Below are 13,517 nucleotides of genomic sequence, written 5' to 3'. Positions count from 1 at the left end.
TTTTATCTACACCCTCTTCCCAAGTCGAGCCTGATCAATAGGCCTGTCCACAATTCCTCTAACGGCTGTAAGCACTGGCATACCAGTTGTAGGTCAGTTACGGCAACACAACTCCTTTACAATGGACCCACCAGACTGGACAGTCATCCAGGCTGCATGTCAACCCAGCATTCTGAGCAATGGGGGCCAGTATGGTGATGTCCACTGAGGGCTCTAACTCTGAGACACTTGGGGCTTAAGCTCATCCCTGCTAAGAATCAACTTATTTTTATATTGTTACCTTTTATTCTGACCATGTCGGTCATAGAGTTGGTCAAAACTGTATCAACGACACTACAGGATCTCAATGTTTGGCATGGTGGGTTTCAAATTTCAATTCCACCTCCGCCCTCCCCTCTCTTCAATCCCCACACCCCCACCATTCCCTAAATCCCCTGTTACTAAAGATAGGGTTCATTAGTATTAACAACTCCCCAATGGCCAATGGTGATCAGTACAATCGCATATCATCAGTCAGACAACATGCAGCTCTAACCCTGGAAGATCACAAACACAAGGCAACGTTGAGCCAGGATTCTCCTCTCCATGGCAACTCAGGAAGTTGAAAAGAAGCATGTTAAAAGGGGAGAAGTTACTTACTTCATCACCTCGCTCCCCGAGATCTCCGTTACTTCCTCTGGGGCCTGGATTTCCCTGTGAAACATCAATCCGCCATATCTCAGTGTTTGCTGCAGTTCAACACCGTAACAATCCTAATCATTAGTTTAGCAACCTTACAAATCTGCTGCTGAATATTCCCTCAAAGGCCAGGAGTGAAAGCATGAGCTTCAGGAGGTTGTAAATCAAGAAAGGAAATGACAGTGTCATAGGGACCGGGCCTACTTTCTCCTCCTTGTTAACCAATCAATTCCCTTCTGCCTGAGCTCTCAGTCAGAGACCCATCAGCCCTTGGTATTTAACACTCAGGGCAAAACTTCAGTCTTAATCTGCTCCATACTGGCTACTTGCCAATGACAAGAGACATGAGATGCTTAATCCTCATGCTCTCAATGCCCCCTCACTAACAGCAAACTGTTCACTACACAAATAGGGGAAGAACGACAGGACGGTGAACAAGGCGTTTGGCACGCTTGCCTTCGTTGGTCAGATCACTGAGTATTAGGAAATGAGATGTCTTGTTGAGTGGCCATATAGGACATTGGTGAGGCCCCTTTTAGAATTCTGTGTGCAATTCTGGTTGCCCTTCTACAGGATGTTATTAAACAGAGAAAGGCTGTTGGCAGGGTTGGAGGATTTGAGTTATAAAGGAGAGGAAGGGTTTTTTTTCCCCCTGTGGCGTAGAGGCTGAGGAGTGACTTTATAGAGGTTTATAAAATCATGAGGGACATAAATAACATGAACAGCCAAGGTCTTTACCCTAGGGTAGGGGAGTTCAAAACTCGAGGGAATTGGTTTAAAGTGAAAGGGGATTGATTTAAAATGGACCTGAGGGGCAACCTTTTCACACAGAGAGTGGTCCGTGTATGGAATGAGCTGCCAGAGGCAATGGTAGAGGTGGGTACAATAACAACATTAAAAGACATTTGGACAGGTACATGGAGAGGAAAGGTTTAGAGGGGTATAGGCCAAACACTGGTAAATGGGACTAGTTCAGTTAAGGATACCTGATCAGCATAGATGAGTTGGACCAAAGGGCCTGTTTCCTTGCTTGTTTTGTGCAATACAAGGCAACATGGGATTTTGGAATCTTCCCCATTGCTGTCATCAAGGGCCCAATTTCAGCTCCACTACGATATTGCAGAGGCAAGTGCAGTCTCAACTACATGTCTCTGTCCTAACAGATCAGAGGATCCCATATACTCTCAGAGAGAGCAGACATACTCTCTCTGAAACAGAACATCAATTCAGTGCCAATTAACAGCACTTTTAAGCCATTTTAAGCATATTCAAAGTGACCAGGCAAGAGGAATAAACCAGCCCCAGGTTGTACTGTATGAAGATCATAAGAAGCAGGGGTAGGAATAAGTCATTCACTCCATTGGAATTTCAGGAATTTCTGACGAAGAGCTTATGCCCGAAACATCGACTCTCCTGCTCCTTGGATGCTGCCTGACTTGCTGTGCTTTTCCAGCACCACACGTTTCGACTCTGACTCTCCAGCATCTGCAGTCCTCACTTTCTACCTGAATTGAAAGGCCAGCCTCTCTCAGGAACAGAAAGAACAAACCTTATCGCCTGGTCTGCCAATATTTCCAAGTCGTCCTGGTTCCCCATCTAAGCCGGGTTCACCCTGTATAAAGAATCAAACACACAGTTATTTCATAAGCAGACCTTTGTTTTTTCTGATTTAATCATTGTGCATTTACAAAGTAGGTTAGCTTCACACGACATGCTGTCAAGCTAATTTGTTGAATTTATTCAATCCAGAGAGCTAAACCTGACTTCAACTGGATCACTTCAAGATGGGAGGCAAGACCCCATTAATGTTAGTTAAGATCACAAGGATCTGGACTAGTTTGGGTCACCTAAGTGGTCAGCAGTGAGATATTTTCCATATTTTATTCCTTGGAATGGGATCAGCTTTTAAACAACATTCTTCAATTAATGCAGAGAGATCCACAATGTAGCAGACAGTCTCTGTGCTGTGATACAGAGGTCAGCTATGGGACATGTCTGGATAGGTAATGCATTGCTTTCTGACTGTTCCTGTAGCTAATAAAATGGTTCTGTCCAAACGCATCGCAAAGGCTCAAACTGACAGCAGTGTGAAGTGAACACAAGATGATTATGTCAATGCCCTGCTGTACCATCCAACTCGGGATTTCTATTACCTTTTAAAAGCTTCCTTCACATTATCGACAATCTCTAAGCCTCTCAATATCTCCAACTACACCCTCATTCTCAAGCTTGATCAATAGGCCTGTCCACAATTCCTCTCACGGCTGTAAGCACTGGCATACCAGTTGTAGGTCAGTTATGGCAACACAACTCCTTTACAATGGACCCACCAGACTGGACAGTCATCCAGGCTGCATGTCAACCCAGCATTCTCACAGTATTTTCATTATCCCATTCTCAGAATTTGATCAGCTCTACTCAGCCTCCCTTCAGCTGGGTGGATTGGGAAAGCTGGACAGTGGTGGAGCGGAACGTGGGTGACACTCAGCAATTCCATAACATTTTCACACAGTGGCTTGGCATGAAAGCAGTCACGCCTCTAACTGTCCCGCGTTAAAAGACGTTCAAGATCCTGTAGTTTGCAGCTTAGCAAATCGCTCCATCAGTGCACGCAACGGCCCTATCCTCCGTCGGTTCATTCAAATTAGGTTTATTCTCATGTGTACTCAGGTTACAAAGGAACAGGCCTGGTGCCCGGGAGCAAGCAAGGGTGGTGTAGAAAGGGCTGTGTAACAATCTCCCCAAGGAGATCTCTCATCCTTTAGCTTCATCCCCAGCATCTCATGGGGGTTAAGGTACTGGGCCCATGCTGTCAATGTGCACTCAAATGGTGGAAGAATAATAGTGAATCCATGACCACAAGGCACTTGGGGTCCCCCATCATCACTAGTGAAGGAATCAAAGGACTCAAATTTAAATAACTTTGCAACCAGATGAGGTCAGGTTTTAGGCAGCTAAGCCAACAGTTGATGACTGATCGTATGGAAGACATTGTTTTCCAACAATATGCATTATACTCCTCTTAGAAACATCGTACCTTCTGTCCTTTACTTCCAAATGGGCCTGGATCACCCTTGAGGCCCTGGAGTCCAGGTGGTCCCTATGAGGGAAAAGATTTCAAAAAGATTTGCAGTCAATTCCTCTTTTGCTTTTAGATGACTGGAAAACTAGTACCACACTTCAATTTCCACTTGTTTAACTCAATGAGAAATAGGAAACACAGCAATATTACTGAGATAAATCCAGCTGGATTTAACAAGATTATAAACTCCATTTTCAGGAGGTTTCATCATGTGATCTCAATGCTCAACCTCCAGCACATACCTATTGGTCACCTCATATGTCCATCTTCATGAAGCAGCCAATCAGAAAGTGAACAGAACTTGATGACCTAATAGAATGATTCTTGACTTTGACCACCTCCTCATCTTTGATATTTCAATAGTTAACAAACTAAACACAAATTTCACATACACTTTTAACATTCCTATGGTTTTTCTTCATGCAACAGTGCCCTGGATATTAATCTCCAACTCCTGGTAACACTCGGGAAATCCTGGAGGTCAGGCAACTCTCATATCAATGTGTAAATGGGTTCTTGCTGTATTTCTGAGCACAATCCTTCTTTCAGATACAAGGGCTTGAGATGCTGCTGCTTGACAATGTTGAACCTTAAACTTCAAGATGGCTTCTCAGTCTACCACACAGAGGAGGATATACCTTCTCTGTGGACAGTCAGTGTGGGCCCAGTGAACTCTGGGTAATGTTTCGTGTTCAACAGATGGGAGTTATCCCTGGGAGCTTAAGTATGTTTGACAGGGCTTGAGAGCATGACAGAGCAGACTTCAGTGTCTGCACAGAAGTGTGAGATATGATTGAGCTTTTTGGGATGGAGACATTAGCCAATGGTGACTTTGCAAATGTCAATATGGGTCTTATATCCTAAATGAATTGATGGAGGAGCGAGACAGACTGTACCCTTCAAAATTCACATTGCCCAAGGGATGGGTCTCTCTATGGGGCAGTTAATAGTCGAGTTGTTTTCCCCAAATTGGCCAATTAGTCCCCATAGTCACAGTCAATTTAAGCCTGGAAGGAGATGGAGCCTGCAGTTCAGGCAAGGGGCTGTGGGTTGGGAGCCCAAATCTTGAGGTGGGCTTCACATTTTAAAAGCATTCTTCTGTTGTTAAATGGTCACAGGAATCAGGACACCATTTTGGGAGGGATAACAGCTGAGGGCAAGGATGTGCACCTTACAATTCTTAACGGCATCAAGGGATATGGCATTGAGCAAGATGATCCGCCATGATGTAGAATGGCAAATCAGGTTCGAGGGGCCAAATAGCCTACTCCTGCTGCTATGTTCCTTTGTTTCAAATCCTGCCTATAGTGTTGGTTCTTTGGTCTGCCACCAGGAGCCCACATTAAGGCAATTGTCCTAGTCCCTAACACCTTGAGGGGACCAATGGCTGACTGCATCATTTCAGCTGCCCTCTGGCAATAGGCCTTCATAGGCCAATTAGCCAACTGCTTGCCACTTGTGGTACATACCTCCGTGGCAGACGCTCCTCCATGCAAATTGCCAATGGGATGGGGCACAGGATGGAATTGACACAAAACTGAAATTGGATGGAATTGGCACAAACTCGCCTCCCTACCCAGAATCCACCTGGAGGGGCATTAGTCCTGTGCACGCTCTCCGGATTATCAGCCCCAGCCAAAAGCTGTTTTACAAACCCAGCATGGCCCAACCTTTCCTGTCACTGGGGCAACACCCAGATGTCAGACAGGGGCCTGGATCACATAGCACAGCATTGAGGCCTTTATTCACAGGATTGGAGTTCAACTATAGCATGGATGCTGCTTTTAAATTCCCCCACAGGCAAAGAAAACGTGATGGGCGGGCAAGAGAAATAAAGTAAGTATTTACCAAATCCCACAGATGTTTCCACAATAGAACAAAGTAGAGTACAATACTTACAGGAAGTCCTGAAGATCCAGCACAGCCTGGCAGACCAGAGTAGCCAGGTTCACCCTGATCAAAGAAAAAGCATGAAAAGATTCAACACCGTGACGTAATAAATGTTTAAAAAAACAAAATCGCTCATTCCTCATCGCTAAGCTGGACCTAACCTGTCAGACCGCAGTTGGTGAACGATTTGAATGACACTTGAAGGTTTTGTCATGATTTTTAAGGGTACTGACATTTTTTATGCCGATTTTGAATTTCCAAACAGCAACGGTGCGACAGGGACTGCCAATTCCCTCAGATTGGTAATTCAGGTCTCCGGATTTCTAATTGCCACTCTATCACGTGTCACTTATTGCACAGCGCTCAGCAGGATCCCAAAAGAGTAGTGAGCTGAAAGGCCAGCTCATCTTCGTGTTAGCATGTCGGCAAAGCTTTTTATTCTTAGGCAACGGGATTCCCTAATGTTCGTCTGATTTAACCAGCAAGACACTGGTTTAACATCTCACACTGAAGAATGGGTTTACCAGTAACGGAGGACTCAGTCAGTAGCAGGTGAAATTAGCTTCAGTCCTGAACAGAACAACTGGGCAGATGCAATTGCAATTTTTCATTCCAAGTCAAGTGGACCACCCCTCATTATCTAATGTCTACAAGAGGACTTTTTCTTGTAAACCCATTCACAGGATGTGGGTGTCACTGGCTGGCCAGCAACTAATTACCCTTAAGAAGGTGGTTATGAGCTAATTTCTTGAATCACTGCAGTCCTTAGGGTGTAGGTAGACCCACAATGCCCTTAGCAGGAAGTTCCTGGGTTTTGATCCAGTGGCACTGAACAAATAGCAATATATTTCACGGTAAAATGGTGAGTGTTTTGGAGGGGAACATGTTGATGACCCTCCAAATACTTGCAGTGTCCTTGGATGGCAGAAGTTATGGGTTTGGAAGCTGCTGCCTAACAAGTCGTGGTGAGTTTCTGCAGTGCGTGTTGTACGCAGTACACACTGCTGTTACTGAGTGTTGGTGGTGGAGGGAGTGGATGCTTAAAATGGTAGATCTGGTGCCAATCAAATGGGCTGCTTTGTCCTGGATGGTGTCAAGCTTCTTGAGTGTTGTTGGAGCTGCACTCACCCAGGCAAGCAGGAAATGTTGCCACTGACTTGTGCCTGGTGGATGGTGGACAGGCTTTGGGCAGTAGTGGGTTAGTTACTCACCGCAGTATTCCTAGTCTCAAAAACCTGCTGTTGTAGCTGCTGTATACATATGGCGAGTCCAGCCCAGTTTATGGTCAATGATAATCCCCAGGATGTCGATGGTGGGGGATTCAGTGATGGTAATGCACAGGAAGATGTTAAATATTTCAATAGATGGGCAGCTTAGATGGTTTTCTTACTGCGAGTGGTTTTAAGGCTGATTGGAATATTAAACTGGTCAAATGCAATTGCAACATTCCACTCAATCCCATGGGTACCCAGACTGGGTTAGGTTGAAACATTTCTCTCCACTTATGCAATTGTTCTGATTCTGTCGTCCTAGAAACACATTTAGGTAGATTCTATGGTTGACAGAATTGGGAGGATTATAACAGCGTAGGAAATTGATATAACACACAATATGATGCGTGTTGTGCATCATAATACTACACAAACACTTATCTGGCCTGCCTAGAGAGTAAAGAATGCTGCTTGATAGTCAGTGGGCTGACCTTATCATGAAATGCAAAACATCAACAAATTTAAATCACATTTAACTCTGAAAAGGGATCTATCAAATCTATCTTTCTCTTCAGCTCACAGTCTCTTCTACAATCAGGGCTGCTTTTAATTAATGCATCGATGGTGAACCCGGTCTGTAAACACTGACTGGGCCTCACCGACAGTCAGTGGTTCTCTCAGAATGGAAACATTCAATGCTTCAATAGTTCTTCTCTCTTACCTTCTGACCGTCTTTCCCATCTCTTCCAGGGAATCCCTTTGCACCCTAAAATCATCAGGCAGAGAAGAATGAGATATTAGTGAGTGGTGTACAGGATAGACACTGGAGAAACTTCCAAAAAAATTCTGACTTTGTAGAACCCAAGATGATTCAAATTGCTCTAACCTTGGATCCTTTGTGTCCTCTGTCACCCTGAAAAACAAAAGACATGATTCAGCAACTGTATCAGTGTAATTGTTAACTGACATTTTATTTCATATCCTGATGGGTAGAACACTTTGCCATAGATACCAACTCTCTCCAGATGATATAGGCCCCTCTCCCCTGCCAATACTGAGTTTCCCCCACCCCCTGCTGATACTGAGCTCCCTTCCCTCGAATTTTGGGATTCCCTACCCCTGGTGATAGTGGATTCTGCTCTTTCTCTGGTGATTCCAAACTCTCACCTTCTTGGTAATGTGAATGTCCCCTCTCCTATTAATGCTCAGACCGTAGCACACCTCCCTCTGTCCAGTTAAGGTCAATTACAAGACCTTAGCCTTGAGTGAGGGCAGGATTTAGTCTCTCTGCCTGGTGGAAACAGGCTGGCATTGGTCTGCAGATGACAGTGGTTCACCCTTAACATCCCCTTTACGTTAGCACTTCCATCGTCACCTTGGGCAGAAGGGTGGGCAGAGGTGCTGTCTGGTTTAGACCAAGCCCCTTCGTAACACGGTATACATGAGAGTATCACATGGCAACCTGGAGGGCAAATGAATGGAGCAGGGACAGAATGAAGCAGGCACATCCCTCTTCACTGGGAATTTCATGAAGGAACCATCCTCACTACCTGCTGCACTTGTAAATCATGGAGACAGGGAACTACTGGGCCAATGCGGCCTGAAGAATTGGTCATTGTATAAAGACCCCAATTCGGGTTCATGAGAAAATAGAAGCACGCAGCGCAGAAGGTGGCTGTTCGGCCCATTGTACTATTCTGGCTCTTTAAAAGAAGTCCTCAATTAGTCCCACTTCCCTATTATTTCTTCATGTACTTGCTTTCCAAGTGGTTATCCAATTCCTTTTCTGTAAATCACACCTGGCACTCCATCCCACTTCATAACTGGGTGCGTATTAAAAAAAACTTCTCTTTCCCCAACCCTTCTGTTATTCACCTTAAATCTGTGTCCTCTCATTAGAAACTTATTCACTGTCAACATTCTAAAACCTCCTCAATCTCTTCCCTGCTCTTTGTTTTATTCCAATTTATACTTAGAATATAGACTAGAAACTCAGACTGCTATATATGTAGAAAGATTATGTTTTATGTGCTCTTTAACGTCTGTAGTGAAAGTTCAATAGACACTAAGAATGAAATTGTGATTTTGTGATTAAAATCAATTGGCAGCCTTACCTTTGGACCACGCTCTCCTTTGTCACCCTGTTGGTAAAAAAAAACAAAGGTTGTGTTGGTGAAGAGAAGGCTCAGGTGTCACAGTCAGTAATCAGTCATATCACCGTAGCAACGCAATTCAGATAGTTACCTTCATACCCGGATGACCAGCTGGTCCAATGTCACCGGGTCTACCCTGAAATGAAGAAGAAAGAAATTTGTCGTCAGTGGCAAGGGAATAAATTCAAACTAATAATCGGCAGAATCAAAAGCAATGAACTTAGAATGTTCAGCTAAGAATGACGACGCAAGTGACAATTCAATATGCGTCGATTCAAAATACACAAAGGCAAAATATTTCTCCGAACGCAAGGCGGCTGATGAACAATGCTGAAAGAGAAGGGCTGTTCCAGGCTGACTGGACATATTCTGTTGACAGCGTTGTTACAGAGGAAGCAACAGGGTAGACTGAAGCGGTTTCTGTACTTACCAAGGGACCGGGTGGACCAATAGGACCGTGAGAACCTCGACGTCCTTCTGAGCCCTATGTGGAGGAACAAGACATTGTCCATTTAATCTGTCGATACAGCCACTGCAGAAGGCAACACGTCACTCAATATGAGAATTACACTGTTCATGTGCACTATGTACACCCTAGTAAATGTGAAATCACTTCCAGTGGTTGGGAAGCTGAGAGCTTTCATGATCAAATAGGGATGGCACTTTGCCACATTTAATTGATTTTTGACTGCATCGATCTTTTGACATGTTACATCTGATATTTTCAAACGGCTGAGATATGAGAGCTTTTGTACTCTCGAACACTGGCAGCGATGCAGTAATCCTTGAATCAAGATGCTACTTTTGCAGTGCCAATATTCTAACTGTTTGGCAACTCCTGCTTACTGGAGTTTTTTGAGGATATAATTAATAGAATAGATAAGGGGAAACAAGTAGATGTGGCGCATTTGGCTTTTGATAAGGTCCTATAGAAGAGGCTAGAGGGAAAAACTAAAGCTCATGGCATAGGAGATAGTACATCAGCATGGATCGAGAATTGGTTGACAGACAGAAACATGAGTGAGAACAAATGGGTGTTTTTCCAAATGGTACACAGTGACCAGTGGTGTACTGCAAGGATCAGTGCTTGGGCCCCAGCTGTTCACAATATATGTAAATGATCTGGATGAGGGTACCAAACAGAACATTTCCAAGTTTACAGATGATGCAAAGCTCAATGCAGTTATGTGGAGGATGCAAGGTGGCTTCAGGTTGATGTAGACAAGTTGAGTGAGTTGGGCAAACACATGGCAGATGCTGTACAATGTGGCTAAATGTGAAGTGTATACCTTGGTGCAAAAAACAAAAGGGAAATATTTTATTTAAATGGTGATACATCAGGAAGTGTGGATGTCCAAAGGGATCTGGGTGTCCTTGAATACTAATCAGTTCAAGTAAGTTGTCAGTTGCAGAAAGCAATCAGGAAGGTATATGGTCTGTTGGCCCTCATCACAAGATGATTTAAATTCAGAAGTTGTTATGTCTTACTGCAGTTATACAGAACCTTGGTAAGACCACACCTGAAGAACTGTGCGCAGTTTTGGTCTCCTTACCTAAGAAAGGATATACTAGCCATAGAGGAAGTGCAGGGGAAGTTTATGAGTCTGATGCCAGGACTGTCCCATGAGAAGAGATTGGTTTGATTGGGCCTGTATTCACTAGAGTTAGAAGGACATCATTTAAACATATAAAACTGTAATAGGGCTGGACAGTCTGGACGGAGGAAGGTTATTTGGCCTTGTTGGGGAGTCTAGCACCGGGGATCACACTCAAAGGGTTGTGAAGGTGTGGAATTCTCTACCACAATAGGCAGAGGAGACCAAGTCACTGAATACATTCAAGAAAGAGATTTTAAAGACATCAAGAGTATGAAAACATAGTGGAAGTATGAGACAGAGGATAAGCCATGTTCATATTAAGGAACAGTGCAGAGTCAAAGGGCCAGATGGCCTACTCCTACTCCTAGTTTCTATGTTAGCTCTACTTCCGTTCACTGTATGCCTCAAATAACCTGTGACACTAACCTTTTCTCCTGGATCTCCAGGCAGCCCAGGTGATCCTCTTAATGCCTGTAAGACAGAGAGATAAAACGTTTTTGTGTGTGTAAGTTGGTCCCCTTAAAGAAATGCAGCAGAAAAATAATGCTGAGATTGCAAAGATGCTTCTCTTGAAGGCAACTTACATGGCACTCAAAGGAGCAACACTGCAGGTCGAAAAGAAAAAGAGAATGAATACAAGGTCATAGCAACACAAAATCCCATCAAATAATTTTGAAATCAAGTTTGAGTTCAGGCAACATACCACTGGTTCCACTTCACCATACTGTAAAGAAGAAAGAGAAGAGATTAGAACTCTTTGAATATTTAAATAGAGTTTACAATATATTGAACAAAAGCAAATTGGTGACCCTATGCATTAGGTTAACATAAGGCCAGAGTCCAAAATGATCAAATCTTTTTGTTATATATTCTGAATTCTGGAATCAAGTATTTGGTTGTCTGCCTTTGCTCATTCTGAAGCAGTAAGATTGAAAACATTACAATCACCTCCGATCCCAATTTCTTGTGAAATAATACGTTCTTTTCTCTTTTGGAATGATTGAATAATAGACTAGTTGATAAAGCCAATAATGAAGATTGGGCATGTTGAAATTACTAATCTTGGAGCCAGTATGTGTAGAAAAAAATGGGTATAATTGACAATGAGATTTGCAAACATTGGGAATGGCATTAACAAGGCCTATAAATGGCTTATCGTGATAATAATGCATATAATGTTTAACATATTCATTAAACATTTGCCTATCTGCTACTTTAACATGGGTGAGATCACGTGAACAGATTAACATTGCTGCTGAAGAGTGGACAGTGGAATGCATTAAGAATGACATAGCTAAGGTGAACTCTCAGCCAACAGAGTCTCGAGGGTATGTGCCCTTGTAGAGGCTTCATCCCCATTGGCGATCTGTGACAATGAATGGCGATATCTTATTGATTATATTACTTTAGATTAGATTAGATTACTTACAGTGTGGAAACAGGCCCTTCGGCCCAACAAGTCCACACCGACTCGCCGAAGCGCACCCACCCAGACCCATTCTGCTACATTTACCCCTGCACCTAACACTATGGGCAATTTAGCATGGCCAATTCACCTAACCTGCACAGTTTTGGACTGTGGGAGGAAACCGGAGCACCCGGAGGAAACCCACGCAAGAATATCAATCACCATACACTCAGCAATGGCACATCAAGACCCTCTGAAAATGAAGTCCAGCTCTGTCGCCATGAGATGAGAAAAGTCCATCCACTTTGGAAGAGTTGATTTTCTGAATGGGCCCTGCCCGGAATCTCAATGGGAACTTACTGAGAGTGCTTAGTTATTAAGTCCAAACTGAAAAATTCTGTGAACTATAGTCACCAATGTTGTACAGAATGTGATACTCACAATATCTTGAAGGATGCTATCAATGGTATTGTTCAGTTCCACGTCGTTGGGAATGGTTGCTGTGAAATTTCGTCGATATTTGGGACTACTTGCAATCAGATTCAGTCTTGCTTCCTAAAGAAAAACAAACTTAGTTAGGAACAGAAGGGAATGAGATATTGATGGTGCGTTGGAGAGGAATTGGCAGGTCGAGCACAATATAGGAAAAGATGAGATTTCTCACTTCGGTGGGAACATTGCGCCACACAAGCAGCAGAGTATTTACCTGCATGTCACGCATTCACTGCTCACAATGTGGTTGCCCCTACATTGAAGGAGCAAAGCAGTACACCTACACTCTGTCTGCAAAAAAAGGAGCCTAAGCTTCCAGTTGCCTGCCACCTCAACAACACCCCCCCCACCTCCCCGTTCCCTGGCCAACATCTCGGTCTCAGGCTTGCTGCAGTGAAGTACCTGATTTTCCGCTGGGCAACTCTGCAGCCTTCCAGACTCAATTTCAAGTTCAACAATTTCAGGACTTGATGCATCTTCTGCCATGTCCTTACCCCACACACAAGGCCTTATTATCACATGGTCTACTGTTACACACAACCCACCTGTTAGCAACTAATAGTCCGCCTTCACAGCTGCTCACTCTCCCCGGCTGACTGTTATCCACTCCTTTGTCTGTCCAATATTCTTTTCTCTCTTTGGGCTCTACCTCCACCTACTGTTTCTGCCTTTCCCACTACCCCCTCCCTGCCTTCTGCATAAAAACCAACTTCTTCCGAGCTACCATCAGTTCTGAGGAAGGGTCACTGGAGCCGAAACACTAACTCTGATTTCACTCCACAGATGCTGCCAGACCTGTTGAGCTTTTCCAGCAATTTCTGATTTTGAATCAGAGTGTTTTTGTAAGGAATAGCAAGTAGTTAGCATGCAGGCACAGCAAGTCATTAGGAAGGTGAATAGAATTTTAGGCTTCATAGCTGGGGGAAGGTTAGGTCTAAGTCTAGGGAGGGATATAATTGCATCGCATGTAGTTTAGGGGAGGTTCACTAGGCTGGAATAAAGGAG

General features: G+C 43.8%; 1 protein-coding gene across 1 annotated transcript in view; it reads right to left on the bottom strand.

Annotated features, from left to right (window-relative positions):
* col6a1 (collagen, type VI, alpha 1) overlaps window positions 1–13,517 on the bottom strand; it is a 57,867-nt gene that overhangs the window by 34,113 nt on the left and 10,237 nt on the right. Inside the window, exons 5-17 of the mRNA XM_043693331.1 lie at window positions 12,462–12,575; window positions 11,316–11,336; window positions 11,197–11,217; window positions 11,039–11,083; window positions 9,445–9,498; window positions 9,106–9,150; window positions 8,976–9,002; window positions 7,748–7,774; window positions 7,583–7,627; window positions 5,660–5,713; window positions 3,716–3,778; window positions 2,228–2,290; window positions 640–693 (exon numbers count right to left, since the gene is read on the bottom strand). Of these exons, the coding sequence (XP_043549266.1) occupies window positions 640–693; window positions 2,228–2,290; window positions 3,716–3,778; window positions 5,660–5,713; window positions 7,583–7,627; window positions 7,748–7,774; window positions 8,976–9,002; window positions 9,106–9,150; window positions 9,445–9,498; window positions 11,039–11,083; window positions 11,197–11,217; window positions 11,316–11,336; window positions 12,462–12,575 (633 nt within the window). The remainder of the gene's footprint in view (window positions 1–639; window positions 694–2,227; window positions 2,291–3,715; window positions 3,779–5,659; window positions 5,714–7,582; window positions 7,628–7,747; window positions 7,775–8,975; window positions 9,003–9,105; window positions 9,151–9,444; window positions 9,499–11,038; window positions 11,084–11,196; window positions 11,218–11,315; window positions 11,337–12,461; window positions 12,576–13,517) is intronic.

The sequence above is a fragment of the Chiloscyllium plagiosum genome, chromosome 7 (genome assembly GCF_004010195.1).
Source record: "Chiloscyllium plagiosum isolate BGI_BamShark_2017 chromosome 7, ASM401019v2, whole genome shotgun sequence".
Classification (NCBI taxonomy): Eukaryota; Metazoa; Chordata; class Chondrichthyes; order Orectolobiformes; family Hemiscylliidae; genus Chiloscyllium; species Chiloscyllium plagiosum.
Note: the sequence above shows the minus strand (reverse complement) of the source record. Positions and strands in the feature narration are given on the sequence as shown.